Source organism: Macaca mulatta, chromosome 14 (genome assembly GCF_049350105.2).
Source record: "Macaca mulatta isolate MMU2019108-1 chromosome 14, T2T-MMU8v2.0, whole genome shotgun sequence".
NCBI classification, from domain to species: domain Eukaryota; kingdom Metazoa; phylum Chordata; class Mammalia; order Primates; family Cercopithecidae; genus Macaca; species Macaca mulatta.
The window spans coordinates 102,464,415-102,484,137 of record NC_133419.1 but is presented as its reverse complement, the minus strand read 5'-3'; the positions used below and the strand labels follow the sequence as shown (position 1 = coordinate 102,484,137).

General features: G+C 37.8%; 1 protein-coding gene across 2 annotated transcripts in view; it reads left to right on the top strand.

The window, feature by feature from the left end:
- Positions 1-13,938: 13,938 nt before the first annotated feature.
- The window catches only part of TRPC6 (transient receptor potential cation channel subfamily C member 6), a 134,253-nt gene continuing 128,468 nt past the window's right edge, over positions 13,939-19,723 (top strand). For both annotated transcript variants that reach the window (XM_015115535.3, XM_077964912.1), the window contains exon 1: positions 13,939-14,663. In XM_015115535.3, coding sequence (XP_014971021.2) covers positions 14,494-14,663 — 170 coding nt within the window. In that variant the 5' untranslated portion in view covers positions 13,939-14,493. The remainder of the gene's footprint in view (positions 14,664-19,723) is intronic.

Genomic DNA, 19,723 nt, shown 5'->3' with positions numbered 1-19,723 from the left:
CAATTTTAAATCTTTCCTGCTTTCTCTTGTGAGCATTTAGTGCTATAAATTTCCCTCTACACATGCTTTAAATGTGTCCCAGAGATTCTGGTATGCTGTGTCTTTGTTCTTATTGGTTTCAAAGAACATCTTTATTTCTGCCTTCATTTCATTATGTACCCAGTAGTCATTCAGGAGCAGGTTGTAAATCTAGAAGAAATGGATAAATTCCTGGACACACACACCCTCCCAAGACTAAACCAGGAAGAAGTTAAATCCCTGAATAGGCCAATAACAGGCTCTGAAATTGATGCAATAATTAATAGCCTACCAAACAAAAAAAGCCAAGGACCAGATGGATTCTCAGCTGAATTCTACCAGAGGTACAAGGAAGAGCTGGTACCATTCCTTCTGAAACTATTCCAATCAACAGAAAAACAGGGAATCCTCCCTAACTCATTTTATGAGGCCAGCATCATCCTGATACAAAAGCCTGGCAGGGACACAACTACAAAAAAGAGAATTTTAGACCAATATCCCTGATGAACATCGATGTAAAAATCCTCAATAAAATACTGGCAAACCAAATCCAGCAGCACATCAAAAATCTTATCCACCGTGATCAAGTGGGTTTCATCCCTGGGGTGCAAGGCTGGTTCAACATACACAAGTCAATAAACATAATCCAGCATATAAACAGAACCAAAGACAAAACCCTCATGATTATCTGAATAGATGCAGAAAAGGCCTTTGAAAAAATTCAACAGCCCTTCATGCTAAAAACCCTCAACAAATTAGGTATTGATGGGAAATATCTCAAAATAATAAGAGCTATTTATGACAAACTCACAGCCAGTATCATACTGAATGGGCAAAAACTAGAAGCCTTCCCTTTGAAAACTGGCACATGTCAGGGATGCCCTCTGTCACCACTCCTATTCAACATAGTGTTGGGAGTTCTGGCCAGGGCACTCAGGCAGGAGAAAGAAATAAAAGGTATGCAATTAAGAAAAGAGGAAGTCAAATTGTCCCTGTTTGCAGATGACATGATTGTATATTTAGAAAACCCCATTGTCTCAGCCCAAAATCTCCTTAAGCTGATAAGAAACTTCAGCAAAGTCTCAGAATACAAAATCCATCTGCAAAAATCACAAGCATTCTTATACACCAAATAACAGACAAACAGAGATCTAAATCATGAGTGAACTCCCATTCACAATTGCTTCAAAGAGAATAAAATACCTAGGAACACAACTTGCAAGGGATGTGAAGGACCTCTTCAAGGAGAACTAGAAACCACTGCTCAATGAAATAAAAGAGGACACAAACAAATGGAAGAACATTCCATGCTCATGGATAGGAAGAATCAATATCATGAAAATGGCCATACTGCCCAAGATAATTTATAGATTCAATGTTATCCCCATCAAGCTACCAATGAGTTTCGTCACAGAATTGGAAAAAACTACTTTAAAGTTCATATGGAACCAAAAAAGAGCCTGCATTGCTGAGACCATCCTAAGCAAAAAGAACAAAGCTGGAGGCATCACACTACCTGACTTCAAACTATACTAGAAGGCTACAGTAACCAAAACAGCATGGTGCTGGTACCAAAACAGAGATACAGACCAATGGAACAGTACAGAGTCCTCAGAAATAATACCACACATCTACAGCCATCTGATCTTTGGCAAACCTGACAAAAACAAGCAATGGGGAAAGGATTCCCTATTTAATAAATGTTGCTGGGAAAACTAGCTAACCATAGGTAGGAAGCTGAAACTGGATCCCTTCCTTACACCTTATATAAAAATTAATTCAAGATGGATTAAAGACTTAAACATTAGACCTAAAACCATAAAAACCCTAGAAGAAAACCTAGGTAGTACCATTTAGGACATAGGCATGGGAAAGGACTTCATGTCTAAAACACCAAAAGCAACGACAATAAAAGCCAAAATTGACAAATGGGATCTAATTAAACTAAAGAGCTTCTGCACAGCAAAAGAAACTACCATCAGAGTGAACAGGCAACCTACAGAATGGGAGAAAATTTTTGCAATCTACTCATCAGACAAAGGGCTAATATCCAGAATCTACAAAGAACTCAAACAAATTTACAAGAAAAAAAAAACCCATCCAAAAGGGGGCAAAGGATATGAACAGACACTTTTTTAAAAAATTATGTTTTATTTTTATTTTTTTTTATTATACTTTAAGTTCTAGGGTACATGTGGATAACGTGCAGGTTTGTTACATATGTATACCTGTGCCATGTTGGCGTGCTGCACCCATCAACTCGTCAGCACCCATCAACTTGTCATTTACATCAGGTATAACTCCCAGTGCAATCCCTTCCCCCTCCCCCCTCCCCGTGATAGGCCCCGGTGTGTGATGTTCCCCTTCCAGAGTCCAAGTGATCTCATTGTTCAGTTCCCACCTATGAGTGAGAACATGCGGTGTTTGGTTTTCTAATCTTGTGACAGTTTGCTGAGAATGAGGGTTTCCAGCTGCATCCATGTCCCTACAAAGGACACAAACTCATCCTTTTTGATGGCTGCATAGTATTCCATGGTGTATATGTGCCACATTTTCTTAATCCAGTCTGTCACTGATGGACATTTGGGTTGATTCCAAGTCGTTGCTATTGTGAATAGTGCCGCAATAAACATACGTGTGCATGTGTCTTTATAGCGGCATGATTTATAATCCTTTGGGTATATACCCAGAAATGGGATGGCTGGGTCATATGGTACTTCTAGTTCTAGATCCTTGAGGGATCGCCATACTGTGTTCCATAATGGTTGAACTAGTTTACAATCCCACCAACAGTGTAAAAGTGTTCCTATTTCTCCACATCCTCTCCAGCACCTGTTGTTTCCTAACTGGTGTGAGATGGTATCTCATTGTGGTTTTGATTTGCATTTCTCTGATGGCCAGTGATGATGAGCGTTTTTTCATGTGTCTGTTGGCTGCATGAATGTCTTCTTTTGAGAACTGTCTTGAACAGACACTTTTCAAAAGAAGTCATTCATACAGCCCACAGATACAAGAAAAAAATGCTCATCATCACTGGCCATCAGAGAAATGCAAATCAAAACCACAATGAGATACCATCTCATACAAGTTAGAATGGCGATCATTAAAAAGTCAGGAAACAACAGGTGCTGGAGAGGATGTGGAGAAATAGGAACATTTTTATGCTGTTGGTGGAACTGTAAACTAGTTCAACCATTGTGGAAGACAGTGTGGCGATTACTCAAGGATCTAGAACTAGAAATACCATTTGACCCAGCCATCCCATTACTGGGTATATACCCAAAGGATTATAAATCATGTTAGTATAAAGGCACATGCACATGTATGTTTATTGTGGCACTATTCACAATAGCAAAGACTTGGAACCAACCCAAATGTCCATCAATGATAGACTCGATTAAGAAAATGTGACACATATACACCATGGAATACTCTGCAGCCATAAAAAATGATGAGTTCGTCTCCTTTGTAGGGACATGGATGCAGCTGGAAACCATCATTCTTAGCAAACTATCACAAGGTCAAAAACCCAAACACCGCTTGTTCTCACTCATAGGTGGGAATCGAACAATGAGAACACCTGGACACAGGAAGGGGAACATCACATACCAGGGCCTGTTGTGGAGTTGGGGGAGGGGGGAGGGATATCATTAGGAGATATAACTAATGTAAATGATGAGTTAATGGGTGCAGCACACCAATATGGCACATGTATACATATGTAACAAACCTGCACGCTGTGCACATGTACCCTAGAACTTAAAGTGTAATTTAAAAAAATATATATAATACGAAGAAGAACCAGAAAAATAAGATCGAAATAAAGTAAACAAATAACATACATGTATTTATTTGGAGTCTGAGAAAGAGACAAAAGAATGGGCCAGAAAAAGATATTTGAACATATCACCCAAATTTTATCCAAATTTAGTTAGGCACAGGTTTTCAGATTCAGGTAACTCTTGCTTGCTTTTGATCCATCAATTCCACTTCTAGGAATTCATCCTAGAGATTTACCTCTGTATTAGTCTGTTCTCCACTGCTAACAAAGACATACTGGGTAATTTATGAAGAAAAGAAGTTTAATGCATTCACAGTTCCACATGTCTGGGAATCACAATCATAGGAGAAGGCAAAAGAGGAGCAAAGCCACATCTTGCATTGAGGCAGCCAAGAGCGAGCATGCGCAGGAGAACTCCCCCTTTATAAAATCATCAGGTCTTGTGAGACCTATTCACTATCATGAAAACAGCACAGGAAAGACCCTCCCCCATGATACAGTTACCTCCAACCAGGTCCCTCCCATGACGTGGGAATTATGGCAGCTACAATTCAAGATAAGATTTGGGTTGGGAGACAGCAAAACCATATCAACCTCCAATAATATGACAACACACATGCACAAGACTATTCATTATAACATGATTAATAGTTAAAAATATTGGGTACAGTTTCAATATCCATGCATTGGATATTGTTTGAACAAATTTTGATTAATTTTCACTAAGGGACAGCAAAATTTTCTTAAAAACCAGGGAGGAATTTTTGGCTCACAGTCTCTCATTTCAATTACTTAATTCTGTGGTAGTAATCCAAAAGCCACCATAAAAAAAAAAAAGAAAAACATATAAACAAATGTGCATGGCACATCAATGAAAGATCACTTACAAAAACAAATGCTGGGTCAGATTTTACCTGTGGGCCTTAATTTGTAAATCCTTGATTTACACAATGGATTTATACAACAATGCATCAATTTAAAAAGATTGAAGAGGATCTCTATAAACTGATATGGAGGGATTTTCAGAGGCTGATCAAAAGTGCCAAATCTAGAACCATTTGAGCAGCAAAATAAATTATGATGATAATGGATTATAACCACTTCAATTAAAGATCTGTCCATGAATCCATGGATAATGAATGAGTGGTAGAAAAAGAAAAAACTTTTCATTCACTAACCATGCATTCATGGATATAAATTTTATGTATTTATACATATTGTTGTATACATATATTTATGTATTCTTCACAGATTACTCATATTTTTATATTATATATATAAAAATAATTATTATGTGCAGGGGAACTCCCCCTTTACAAAACCATCAGATCTTGTGAGACTTATTCACTATCATGAGAACAGCACAGGAAAGAAAATAATAACAGCACAGAAAAAAAAATTATTATTTTTTTTTCTGGGCTCTCTATTCTGTTCCATTGGTCTGGGTGTCTGTTTTTATGTCAGTACCATGCTGTGTTGATTACTATAGTTTTAGAGCAGATTTTGAGATCAGGTAACGTGATGCCTCCAGTTTTGTTCTTTTTCCTCAGGATTGCTTTGACTATTTGGGGTTGTTTTAGTCAGGGTTCTCCAAAGAAACAGAGCTGATGGAATATGTAGAGAGATATATGAAAAAGGATTTATTAGACTTGGCTCACTTGATTTCACAGGTTGAGAAATCTTGCAGACCATCTTTAAGTGGGAGAACCAGGAAAGACAGTAATGTGTCTGAGTCCAAGTCCAAACTGCAGAACCAACAAAGCTGTGGTGTAATTTTCAATCCTGAATGCTGGTGAGCGTGAGGGCTACATGTATGAGTCCTGGAGTTCAAAGACCAGGCAACCTGGAGTTCTGATGTCCAAGGGCAGTAGAAGAAGGGTGTCCTGTCTCAGGGAGAAAAAGTGAGAATTCTACCTTCCTCTGCCTTTGCTCCATGAGGTCCAAAACTGATTGGATGATGCCCACTTACATTGAGGGTGGATCTTCCCCATTCAGACCACCAACTCACGTGCTAATCTCCTCTGGAAACATCCACACAGACACACCTGGGATAGCCTGATCATCTAATCAAAACCACAACTACCTGGGCTTCCCTTTTAGCAAAAGAGGGATCAGTTCCTCCTGAAACATTAAGAATAATGCCTTACCTGCTATCCGAGTATGCCTTAATCAAGTCAACTCCAAAGTTAACCATCACAGGGTTTTTTGTGGTTCCATGAATGTTTTAGAATTCTTTTTCTTTCTGGGAAAATGTCACTGGAATTTTGATGGAGAGAATCTGCAGATAACTTTGGGTAGTGTAAACATTTTAACAATATTAATTCTTCTAATCCATGAACATAAAGTATCTTTCTATTTATCCATGTCTTTACTTTCATTCTTCAGTGTTTCATGGTTTTCAGTGTCAAAGTCTTTTGCCTTCTTGGTTAAATTTATTCCTAAGTATTTTTTTTTAAATTATTGTAAATGGGATTGTTTCCTTGATTTCATTTTTGGATAGCTTTTTTTAAAATATAAATGCAATTGACTATTGTATATTGATTTTGTATCCTGCAGATTTACTGTATTGTTTATTAGGTCTAACAGTTTTTTTTTGGTGGAGTCATTAATATTTTCTAACTATAAGATTATATCATCTACAACAGGGACAATTTAACTTTTATAAGATTTAACTTTTTTGAGATTTGTAAACTGCCTTTTCTTTAACTATTGAGATGGTCATATGGTTTTTGTTCTTTATTCTGTTAATGTGGTGTATGACATTTATGGATTTGTACATGTTGACCCATCCTACATTCTAGGGAAAAATGCCACTTGATCATGGTATACCATCCTTTTACTGTATTGTTGAATTCAGTTTGCTAGCGTGTTGTTGAGGATTTTTACATCAGTGTTCATTGAGGATATTATAATTTCGTTTTCTTGTAATGCCTTTGTCTGGCTTTGGAATCAGGGTAGTGTTGGCCTCATAAAATGAGCTTAGAAGTATTTCCCCTGCTTCAGTTTTTTGAAGTAATTTGAAAAGGATTAGTACTAATTCTTTAAATGTTTGGTAGAATTCACCAGTGAAGACATCAGGTCCTGGGCTTTTCTTTGAAAAAGACTTTGGTTACTGATTCAATCTTCCTAGTTGTGATTGGTTTGTTCAGATACTCTATTTCTTCATAGTTTAGTTTTGGTTGATTGTAAGTTTCTAGGAATTTATTTCTTCTAAGCTATCCAATTTGTCGGTATATAGTTATTTGTAATAGTCTCTTAAGATTCTTTGTATTTCTGTATAAGTTATAATGTTCCCCTTTTCATTTCTGATTTTAGAGTCTTCTTTCATTTTTTTGTTAGCCTAGATAAAGGTTTATCAATTTTATCTTTTCAAAAGACCCACTCTTAATTTTGTTGCTCTTTTATATTGCTTTCTGGGTCTCTGTTTTATTTATTTCTTCTCTGATCTTTGTTATTTCCTTCCTTCTACTAGCTCTGGACTTAGATTGTTCTCTTTGTTTCTAGTTTTTTTGAGAAATGATGTTAGGTTGTTTATTTGAGGTTTTTCTTCTTTTTTAATGTAGGTGTTTATTGCTACAATCTTTTCTCTTAGAATTGCCTTTGCTGCTTCCCATAATTGAGTAAGTTGTGTTTACATGTCATTGTCTCAATATATTCTTTTATTTTCCCTTTGATTTCTTCTGGGATCCATTGGTTGTTCAGAAGCATGTTTTTAAATTTCCAAATACTTGTGACTTTTCCAGTCTTCCTCCTGTTATTTATTTCTAGTTTCAGGCAATTGTGGCCAAAAAAGATGCTTGATATGATTTTAATCTTCTTAAATGTGTTGATTATACGCTTTAAAAGGCTCACCTGTATCTTTCTTTAGTAGGTTTTACAACTTCTTGAATTACATTTGACTTATTAATGCATGCGATTTTTGACAAAAGTATGATATAAATCTCTTATCCAGTTTGATTTATTCCACGTTCCTTCACATCTCCCATTGACTTAAGATGTGCTCTTTATCATACCACAAAATGTTTTGTATCCTTTATTCTATTACATTCTTTATATATTTCTAGTTTGTGAGTACTAATTTATATTATTTATTGTGTTTTTATTAAATCGTTTGATTTTTTTTAGACCCAAGTTTCTTTCATTTATTTTCTTTTTTGAATTTTTCTTTTAGATATTTATTTTCCATTCTGTAGGTTGCCTGTTCACTCTGATGGTAGTTTCTTTTGCTGTGCAGAAACTCTTTAGTTTAATGAGATCCCATTTGTCAATTTTGGCTTTTGCTGCCGTTGCTTTTGGTGTTTTAGACATAGAGTCTTTGCCCATGCCTATGTCCTGAATGGTACTACCTAGGTTTTCCTCTAGGATTTTTATGGTATTACTCATCTGACAAAGGGCTAATATCCAGAATCTACAAAGAACTCAAACAAATTTACAAGAAAAAAACAAACAACCCCATCAAAAAGTGGGCAAAGGATATGAACAGACATTTCTCAAAAGAAGACATTCATACAGCCAACAGACACATGAAAAAATGCTCATCATCACTGGCCATCAGAGAAATGCAAATCAAAACCACAATGAGATACCATCTCACACCAGTTAGAATGGCGATCATTAAAAAGTCAGGAAACAACAGGTGCTGGAGAGGATGTGGAGAAATAGGAACACTTTTACACTGTTGGTGGGATTGTAAACTAGTTCAACCATTATGGAAAACAGTATGGCGATTCCTCAAGGATCTAGAACTAGATGTACCATATGACCCAGCCATCCCATTTCTGGGTATATACCCAAAGGATTATAAATTATGCTGCTATAAAGACACATGCACACGTATGTTCATTGCAGCACTATTCACAATAGCAGAGACTTGGAATCAACCCAAATGTCCAACAGTGACAGATTGGATTAAGAAAATGTGGCACATATACACCATGGAATACTATGCAGCCATCAAAAAGGATGAGTTTGTGTCCTTTGTAGGGACATGGACGCAGCTGGAAACCATCATTCTTAGCAAACTATCACAAGAACAGAAAACCAAACACCGCATGTTCTCATTCATAGGTGGGAACTGAACAATGAGATCACTTGGACTCAGGAAGGGGAACATCACACACCGGGGCCTATCATGGGGAGGGGGAAGGGGGGAGGGATTGCATTGGGAGTTATACCTGATGTAAATGACGAGTTGATGGGTGCAGCACACCAACATGGCACAAGTATACATATGTAACAAACCTGCACGTTGTGCACATGTACCCTACAACTTAAAGTATAATAATAATAAATAAATTAAAAAAAAAGATATTTATTTTTAGAAATGTGAAAAAATAAACAGTAGAGAAAAACCTGTCCTTAGGAAGATATAAGTATTGAAACTACTACATTCTAACTAAATGTATAAATTTAATACAAGTATAATGAAACTATCAATAAAATGTATTATATAATTTGATACAGACCTTTATTTTTCAATTAGGTCTTAGTGAAGATTTAGAATTTTCATAGGTTTTACAATTCTCTGTTAAATATATTTGTACTTTCTATTTTATGGCTTTTATTGTATTTTGGCTAGCTATTGCTAATATAAGAGAAAACTACTGAATTTTTAATATTTACTTTTATTATCTGGTACTGTACCAAACACATTTCTTACTTCTGAATCTAACTATTTTTCATTAAAAATCTTGAATTTTTTATAGTAGACTATTAGATAACCTGTAAAGTAATAGATTTATGTTCTCATTTCAAACTTTTTCATCTCATTTTTTATCACGTTTTATTTTACTTATTGTTGAAGTTCTTAGCTATGTAAAATAGTAATGATAATGACAAACATCTTTGATTTCTTACATTAATGGAAACATCTCTGGGGTTTCTCCATGTTGTTTTTATCTAAAATAGTTTTCTTCACCATGTTAAAAATTTGTCTGTTACTCTTAGTTTACTAAGCTTTTTCTTATTTTCTTTTACAAAATGAAGAATAGATATTAAATATTATCAACTTTTTGGATCCATGGAGATGATGATTAGTTTTTGAATTTTAGACTTTTTCTTAAAGGACCTTAGTGTTCATTTAATTTTCCATAAATATATTAATTTCCTTTGTAGTATATGTGGAAAATTGAGGTCCAGGTTGTATTTGAACATGTTCAGTGAAAAAAAAAACCAAAACAAAACAAGGCAAAAACAAAATAAAACAAAAAACCAAAAGCAGCTCAGTCCATTCTTGATATGTCTTCATTTATTTAACTTGGGTGACATTGATCTATAAAACAATCTTTTCAACGGTCTTCTAAACTATTTATGAATCATTCCTTTGTTACCCAGTTCTTATTTTTCAATCGCGCTGACAAACATATCACACAATTGTTCTCTAAGTGAAACCATATTAATCACAAGTGCTTACAAAATAAGCATATGATAATGTCAGAATTTTGGACAACATCTATGTCAAGCTCAAATTAGAGCAAAAATGAAATTGGCAATCCATAGATTCTTCTATTTGTTTCTGATGATTAATAACATAACATTTTAGCTGCAAGAGAGATACCAAATGTAAATTACTATAACCTCTTTATTTTAAACATTAAGAAATTGAGGTTCAAAGATATAGCAGCACCTGCTCAGATTTTACTCAAACTGGAGTTGGCAGAGCACTTTCATTCATAGAGAATCAGCAGCCCCTCTGAAGCTTCTGAGGTGTTTGTTTTCACCTGGTCAATTCTACACGTGATAGGAATCAGGGCTCAGGGTTTCCATGGTTTAAAATATCCAGATGAAATCGTGACTAAACTTTTATCTGTACTTCTGGCCAACCAGAATTACATTTCCCAGAGAGACTCCTAGGTTAGTGATTTTTCATCAGCAACAGCAACTCACAAACTGCAGGTTTGTGTAACTTTTGAGCTTCTTGAGTCATTAAGCATTTAATGTTTTCTCAACCTTTTGCTCCTGGTGGCAATTTATTTTCCTTTCCCTTTAGGTTCCTTGCCTGAGACTTCCTAGAACAGCGGTCCCCAACCCCCAGCTATGGACTGCTATCCATCTGTGGCCTATTAGGATCGGGGCCACACAGCAGGAGGTGAGCAGTGGGCAGGCCAGCAAAGCTTCACCTGTATTTAGTATTTACAGCTTTTTCCCATCACTTGCATTACCGCCTGAGCTTTGCCTCCTGTGAGATCAGTGGAGGTATTAGATTCTCCTAGGAGCATGAACCCTATTGTGAACCATGCACGTGAGAATCTAGGTTGTGTGCTCCTTACAAGAATCTAATGCCTGATGATCTGTCACTGTCTCTCATCACCACCAGATGGTACCACCTAGTTACAGGAAAACAAGCTCAGGGATCCAATCAAGTCTACATTATGGTGAGTTGTATAATTATTTCATTATATATTACAACGTAATTGTAATAGAAATAAAGTGCACAATAAATTTAATGTACTGAAATAATCTCCAAACCATCCATCCCACCCCACAGGTCTGTGGAAAAATTGTCTTTCACGAAACCAGTCCCTGGTGCCAAAAAATTTGGGGACCACTGTTCTAGAGGACAACGCTTTTCCTTTACTCATTTTTCTTCTATCAGCTTTTCAAAACACTGTGTTACATATATTATATGTATAATATATATACACATAATATATATATCCCACATGTATATATGTAAAGTATCAATTTTTGTAAAATCAAACTATTAATCAAACAGTGCAGATGTATAATGAGGCAAAGGTCCTCTCTCAGTAACATCTCTTCCTCCGCCCACAGAGACACATAACTCACCTTCATCCTCATTTCTCAGAATGAATGAATGTTTTTTTATTTCAATAGCATAAACATACTATATAAACTTACATAACCTATAATTGCATAGCAACTTCCAACTCTGTAAGAACTATCAGTCCTGCATTCACCCAACAATTTTTTTAACTTTAAAAACTATCGTTTCTTTGTTCACTCAGCTTTCTTCATGACTCCAGATCTACTCAATACTTCCATACTTGATTCAAAAATACATTATTTAATCATATTTGGTCTTTTTAAAAAATTGGTTTCACCATGTTTTTAATGTAAAGTGATAAAACTGCATAGGTAACTACAGAATGCAGGAAGTTAGAGATTGAGGTGTAATCGTATACCAGCTTATTGATGAAAAAACTGAGGCAGAGAGAGATTTAATGACCTCTCTGAAATCATGCAACTTCAGTTAGGGAAGTGGCCGAAATAAAAATCCAGGCTTTGAGACTTCTGATCTAATGATTCCACTTCATCATGTCATAAGCTCTTTCAGAATCTTGTAACATTTGTACACCACCTTATTCTTTCTGGGTACTCAATAAATGCCTGGACTTGTTGGTCCGGTACTCACTATACTTCAAAAACAAAACAAAACAAAACAAAACAAAAAACAGAAAAACATGTCTTATCTTCCCACATGATAAATTAATGTCAGAATAAAAGTTTACTGTAGTAATTTTTTCAGTGTGAAGGTTGTTACCTGTGAATGAAAAACAGTGTTATGAGAAAAGGCACAAACAGCTCAACTAACTGTAACAACAGCAAAATAAATTCTGTCTCAATTTTTGTTTTTTTCCTTTTACATGAAAGGTTAACACTTCAACTGACACTACAAGTGTTTACTAATTTGGCTTTAGCTCACAGAATTTGAAATGGGTAGAAAACCTTTGAATATTACTTTTCCCATGAATGTTTTCCCCATACTTGGTGTTGCCAAAGAGATTACCTTGGCACTGTGTAACTTAACATTTATTGACTAATTCATTCAAGCATCAAAGCTTATGAATACTTACAGATAGCAGTTGCCACAAACAAATATTAGGCAGAATATCTTATTGCTAGGTATAAAAGCTAGAAAATTGTAAGAATTTTAAATCATGGCTCCGCATGTTGAGAGATCAAAAAGGAAGACTCTAACTTAAATCAGAAAGAACAGACTTCAGAATGATACGGGGGTTGTTTGTTTCCCCAGGAAAAATGTTCTTTCCAGGGCCAAGAGCATTTTCTTATTGTTTCTATATTCCTTCCACCCACCCATACAGGCATGCACCCTACACACCTGTGTCAAATACAAAGCTGGATCCTCAGGACCCAGTGGCTTCTGCTCTGAGTTTCAGTTTTAAATTTAAAGGCAAACTCAGAAGTTTCTAAATGTGTGGCCTCTTTTCCCCTCTATCAAATCAATTGCTTTTTCCCACACTTCCAACATTCATTTTGTTGTCCACCTGTTCATGGGAAGCAAAGGCACCTTTGCAGACAGATTTCGGTCTGGCTTTCTTTCATCCAATTGCAATGGGCCTCTGATCTTTTCATGGCTGGCTGCTTGCCATGCACGTCTCAAGGAGCACCTCCTTGGAGGGGCCTCTTTTAACCATCTCATCTGAAGTAGTCATTCACCAGCTTCCATCACATCAACCTGTTTTATTTTCATTGCAGCATTTGTCCTTGATATTTTTTCATTTGCTTATTTAATTGGTCCCCCTTTCTGCTATGAAAGCTCTATGAGGGCAGACAGGTGCCTCATCTGCTTGTTTGCCTCCGAATTCTGAAATGATTTGAAACGCAGTTGGCATTCATTAAATATTTGTTAACTGAATGAATGGATTCTTAATTGGCTACTACTGCTTGAAGGTCTACAAATACTGATTCATCCTTGTTGACAAGTTTTTACTTCTCACACGTGTGCATATTAATCAGACTTTAAAACTAAGTCTTAAAAATAAAAACAGCTTGGAAACGTGGGAAACATCTGGCAGAGAAATCATTGTGGCATTCGCAGTGATGGAAGGGAAATTTTTTTCTCTGAAGTAAGCAGGTTGTTGGCCTCTTTATCGGTATCGTTGGAAAATGCTTGCCTATTTTTGTTGATTTTCTCAGGAACTGGGAACATCTGACGTTGGGAACATAAAAAGTTCATTTTTAAAGCAGAGTCATAATAACTTTAGTAGTTGAGAGTAAGAGAGAAAATGCCCAAAGAAAATGAAGGCAGTCTGGAGAAAGAAGAGGCTCATGTCCCTTTTAAGGAACAGGTTTCCCTGGCTTTTCGAGAGTGATACTTAAAGGAAGCTTCCTAGAAAGTCCGCAGTTGGTATCCTTACTAAATAAGCCAACTAAATAGTAGAGGGGAAAAAAATAGTGCGTGCCTGGCTCCTCCTAATTCAGGCTTATACCGCCTCCTGAAAGTTGTGGCTACAGCACAGGCTTTGGCTGTTTTCTAGAACGTCGTTCGGATCCCTTTAAAGGTGGGGATCTTGACGGAGAATGCCGGGGGATGAAGGCGGGAGCTGAGGGCTGGAGAGTCTCTGTTGACATAGTAACTCTTAAGCTCTGTCTCCCTTGCTCTTCGCTCTTACGCTTCGCTACCACCAGCGGCCCCGCCTGTGCCCTCTCTGCCCGGGAGTCCCGGACGCATCCTCGCGGGGTCTCCTTGGCCTGACCCGCTCAGGTCAAGGTCCCCTTTGCACCCCCTTAAGTGGTGATTTCTCCCCGGGCCAGTGGGCGAGCCACTTGCGGCGGGCGGCTGCACCCCCTGCCTCATCGCCGTTCCCTGGGCACCGGTCTGCCCAGGACCAGTTCAGCCGCTGACGCGCGCCCTCGGCACCGGGTGCCCGCTGGGACTGCCCACTCGGCTCCCCCGGGAGCGGGACCCAGGCCAGTCGGGCGTTCCCGCCATGAGCCAGAGCCCGGCGTTCGGTCCCCGGAGGGGCGGTTCTCCCCGGGGCGCTGTCGGAGCCGGTGCGCGGCGCAACGAGAGCCAGGACTATCTGCTCATGGACTCGGAGCTGGGAGACGACGGCTGCCCGCAAGCCCCGCTGCCTTGCTACGGCTACTACCCCTGCTTGTGAGTGCCGGCGATGCGGGGCGGATAGGGCGCGGGCGGCGAGGAGGGAGGCTGTGCACTAGCAGGAGTGGCCGAGCCGGGTCCGCGCGCGTTCTGAACCCGCGTGTGTACCTCCTAGGACGGTGCTGGGAGGTCAGCGAGAGCCAGGGCTGGGACCTGAGTGAGTGGAGGGGCGCGCGGGGAGTTGGGGGAAGGGGGTGTCTAGGTTTGCTCCTCGTAGGTACGCATGGATATGTTTGCCCACGAGAGTGAGACCGCAGAGTACCAACACCATTGCAGGTGATCAGATGGGTGGTCGATTTCTCCAGACCCGTTCATCCTGTGCTCTCCAAGAGACAGGATCGCTGCGTAACAGGCGTGATCTGAACACGGGGCTGATTCAGATGTGCGCTCGGATGACTCTTAGCTTCCGTGGGAGAGATGACTAGAACTCCAAGGGCTGGAGCCGCCTGGGTGCGTGCGGGTAACTCCTGAACTCGTGCGCCCAGCGGCGGTCTCCACGCTTGGCTTAGCGTTTCGGGCTGAGCGCTCAAGTCCTTGGACCGTGGGACAGCCAAAGTTAGACCAGGACCTCTCCCCGCTCCTGGGGCCTTGGGGTGAAGACAGAAGTAGAACCAATAGGCCTCTCCACCGGCGGCGCGAAGCTTTTTACCAGGGGCGTCTGGGGAGACGAGGCTGTTAGGGGTGTGGGCTGGGAGACTCACGGGCTGTAAAAGTGAGGGTGTCGGGGTCGTTTGTGTTGGGCTATGGGTAACTACAAGCTTTTGTTTATGAATCTAGGGTATTTTTTTCTTGTGGCTGGGTGGGTGACGGGAGGGGAGGTAGGGAGTAAGCAGAGTGGACTCCAGAAGAAAAGACTCTGCTTCCCCAACACTGCTGTGACCACATGTGCAGCGGGCAGATAGCATTTCTGTCCCATTGCCCCTTTGGGTGATTGAGTAGTTAAGTTTCCTGACTTGTCACATCCACCCGCAGGCGGTTTCCCGAGGTTCTCAACTCTATAAACAGCTTTAGTTGTAGGGAGGATTCCTCCCCATAGGTGCCTGGCCTACCCTCTTGATAGATGGGTGCTGTGTCAGGGCTGCCCAGTCTCAAGGCCTGCGGTGCCCTTCTGAAGTAAGAGGTGAGCCCCAGTAAAGGGAGCACCTAAAAGAGGTGAGCCCCAGTAAAGGGAGCATCTAACTTTTCTCAAAGATAAAGGAAAATAGTTAGAACTGGTTTCATTCGTCTTTGTGCTGTGCAAGTTAAGACCTTTTACAATTATGTATATATTTTTCTTTTTAAAAGTTCAAGACATAATTCCGTACCATACAATTCCCCCATTAAGCTGTACAATGCACTATTGTTTAATACATCCTTAAAGTTGTACAGCCGTCGCCAATATCTAATTCCAGAACAATTTCATCGTCCTTCAAAGAAATCTTATACTTCATGTGTTAAATTAGAAGATATTTTTATTTCTCATAGTACAGACTCTTCCAACTTTAATGGGTAGCATACAGATCATCTGGAAATCTTGTTAGAATGCAGATTTTGAGAAGGCAGGTCTTAGGTTACAGCCCAAGATTCTCCATTTCTGACATCCCTCAGATGATGACAAGATTGCTAGTCCATGAATCACCTTCTGAATAGCAAGGTGATATATGACAAGAAAAAAGAGTGGAAAAAAATAAATTAATCCTGGATATTCTGAAATGCTATTTTAAAATTTGCTTTGAAGGTGTAAGTTTAAGACATAGATGGAATTTTTATTGGCTTAAACTTGAGATCTCTGATGTCTGAGGGTTATAGGTTTGGCAACATTACCTCCTGGCTAAACTAGGTGACTAAAAATTTATACTGCTTTTTAAAAATTAGACTGGCCCATGAACAAAACCTTTTTTCATTCTGTAATCCCTATAATCACTTGTCACTGTGTCTGTCAAAAAATTATTTGATTAAAAAAACTTGTGGTTATATATCAGTAGTGAGAGAGACTAAATAAAGTAATAATGCCAAGTTGTCCTGAAAACTTTCCCTAGTGCTTTCTTCAAATGTGTCTTACTGCCTAATTTGTCTAATTATTGTCATTACGTTTTTTAGCTATAGGTTCTCACTGTTACCCAGGCTGTCCTCAACATGCAGTATTTAGTGAATATGTATTTTTCTCCCTTAGTTCAAGAATCCTGGACTATTAAAAAATAGAACTGAGCAGCAGAGTGATCAACAGAAATATTTTAAAGTGCTTCAATTCATAACATCCACCCTCTGCATGACGTCAGAGGTACTATAATACATGTAAGAGTGAGCCATGCTCTAGAATTTGAGCTTGGTTTTATGTGAATCTATTATTTCCAAAAGGTTCTATAGCTACATTTCATCCACTGTTTTCTCTGACAAGGTTTTAATTTTTTTCCAGTTGAATAATCAACTAACAGAAACATTTTAACCAATAAACAAAAGTACTTCACACCTATGATGTATAAGAAAGAGCTAAAGAAAATTACTCCCTCTGGTAGAGTAGAAATCAACTTTTCCATATGCTTTTGACTTGTGAGTTACACAATTTCATTTTTTTTTCAGAGTAGGGGGTATACCATTTCTGAAAGTGGCAATCACTAGTACATTTTAGATATGAATATTGCCATTTTCTCAAATCACTGAGATTTTCCCTTATGAGATTCCAAGTCTTTGTAAGTTGTCATTTCTGTGGAATGAATTATATGACTCTTGCCAAAAATTTCTCTTTCAGTTTTCTTATTTAGAAAGATTTTACATATATTTACGGGGCTTTTACTGCTGAAAATTGTGGTAAATTATCTTATTTGTGAGCAATTATGTGTTATAAGGCCTTAATTGTTAAAGTAGTAACAAACTGAAATGGTGTTCAGAAGAAAATGACTCAGATTTTCTCTTTGTTCAATGTTCAATAGCAAATCAATTAATACACTCTATTGTTTTCAATTTGTAATGGCGATTAGCAAGAAAGGCCCATGTCCTGCCAAGGTCCCAGGAGGCATTTCAGATTTCCTTTATTTAGAACTTTAAAGATATGTCTATAGTTCATCACTTCTGAACTTGGGGAAGAATCCCAGACATTAAAAAAAGTTAAGCAGTTCTAAAATCTCAGGATCTGGAAACACAGTCCAACTAAACTTCCTACTTGGGAAGGAGTAATTGATTAATTATGAATAATGAAACAGTAAACTGTAAACTAAAGCACTGGCAATGCAGTTGACTAAGACAATCTGAAAAATTTATGGTTACAGACACCTAGCAGTACTGAATAAAAGATTTTAAATGATTTTAAAACATTTCCCAATTTTGTGAAAAATAAAAGGGTAATCTACCATGTGCTAAGAACAAAGACAAAGATTGTGAAGTGACGATGTGGTTGTCCTATGAGTTATGCATCTCAGTGACCAAGGAGCCTGGAATCTAATGTCCATATGAGACAGAAAGAAGGCAAACTCTTGGTGCCAGATGAGGCAGAGAGCTGGAACTGAGATATCTCTGTCCCCTGCATAAAACCATTAAATAAAAATAGGCTAGAAATATATGCCCACCAGCATAGAGTGAGAACAGGAAATTTTATTAGTAAGAAGAACTCTCCCCCTTGAGAATATTGTTTTTGGGATTTTTGTTTTTATATCCTACCTAACTAGCCTAGAAATTCTCAACCTGGAAAATACTCCTGAGGCTCCTGTAAGAGTAAAACATAAAATCATTATGAAAGACTAGTACCAAGCATCTAGATTGCCTAGGCTTTTCAAGAAGAAAGCAAGTCCTGCTAAAGATATGCTTGCTATAATGAATAACAAAACACACAAGGAAATAGTCAACCAAGAGTGAGAGTCAGTGGACGATACCATCTATGAGTGAGAGGCAATATAAGACATGCAGTAGCGAGTGGATTTTTTAAAAAGTTGAGATAATCAACAACATGAAAAAGAATATTTAAAAGTATGTATAAATATTGACAATATAAAACAAGAAATCAAACCTTAAGAAAAAAATGACATTTTTAAAGAAAAGCACAAATAGAACATCTATAAGTAAAAAATACAATTCTTACAAAAATTCAATGGAAGGGTTAAATGCAGATTAGAGCATAATTGATAATACTCAAAATGCAGAGACATAAAAAATATTTTATATGAACATTGTTAAGAGTAATGGAGCTAGAAGGTAAGAATTCCAGGAAAAGATAACATGTAGAAGTGGGAGAGGCAACACTTGAATAGATAATGGGTGAGGATTTTCCAGAAATAATGAATTTTCATGTTCATGAAGTATACCAATATTACTGTAAAACAGAAAAATAAACCCATTTAAACATACCGTTTGAATTGCAGAACACCAAAGACAGGAGGAAATACTAAAAATTAATCAAAACATAGAGATTTGGATGAGAGTTTTAAAATTCAAAGTATTTACAGTGGAAATGCACTCATAATTATTTTGATATTACCTTGGTTATAGAATATATAGCTTGTAAGAACAATGGATTTGCCATTACATAAAAGGTTTACTTTCTAGTTTTTAATGGAGTCAGTGCTCCACTGCTGATAAGGTCTCTGATGGATATGTACTAAAAATTTTTTAAAGGTGACTTATTGAATCACAGTCTTAGGGGAAACTGAAAGGGATTCTTAATTTTATCCTCTATTTCATATGAAAACACAAAAAATGACTTTTTAAAAATGAGTCACAGATCCTTTAAAACTTTATTGACTTCAAGAGGGTTTTGGATGACTTGAACCCCATTTATGAACCACAAGATCCAGAGTTTGAATTACCAGTTTAAAGTAATGTAATATCAGAGACCACAAATAAATAAAATACCCCACATAGTGCTTTCTTTTCTCCAGGCAAAAAAAGTTAGTATTGAACACATTGATAAATAAATAAGGGAATAAAACATTCAGACTATAGGCTAGAGAATCTTTCCTGATATTACTTGCCAATAGGGTAACTTACTCTTTTAAAGAAGTTTAAGATTGAAGAACATGGACTCAGGCCTATGCATCATATTACATTATCATACCCTTGTTATCTCTCCCTTGTTTTTGGCAACCCTG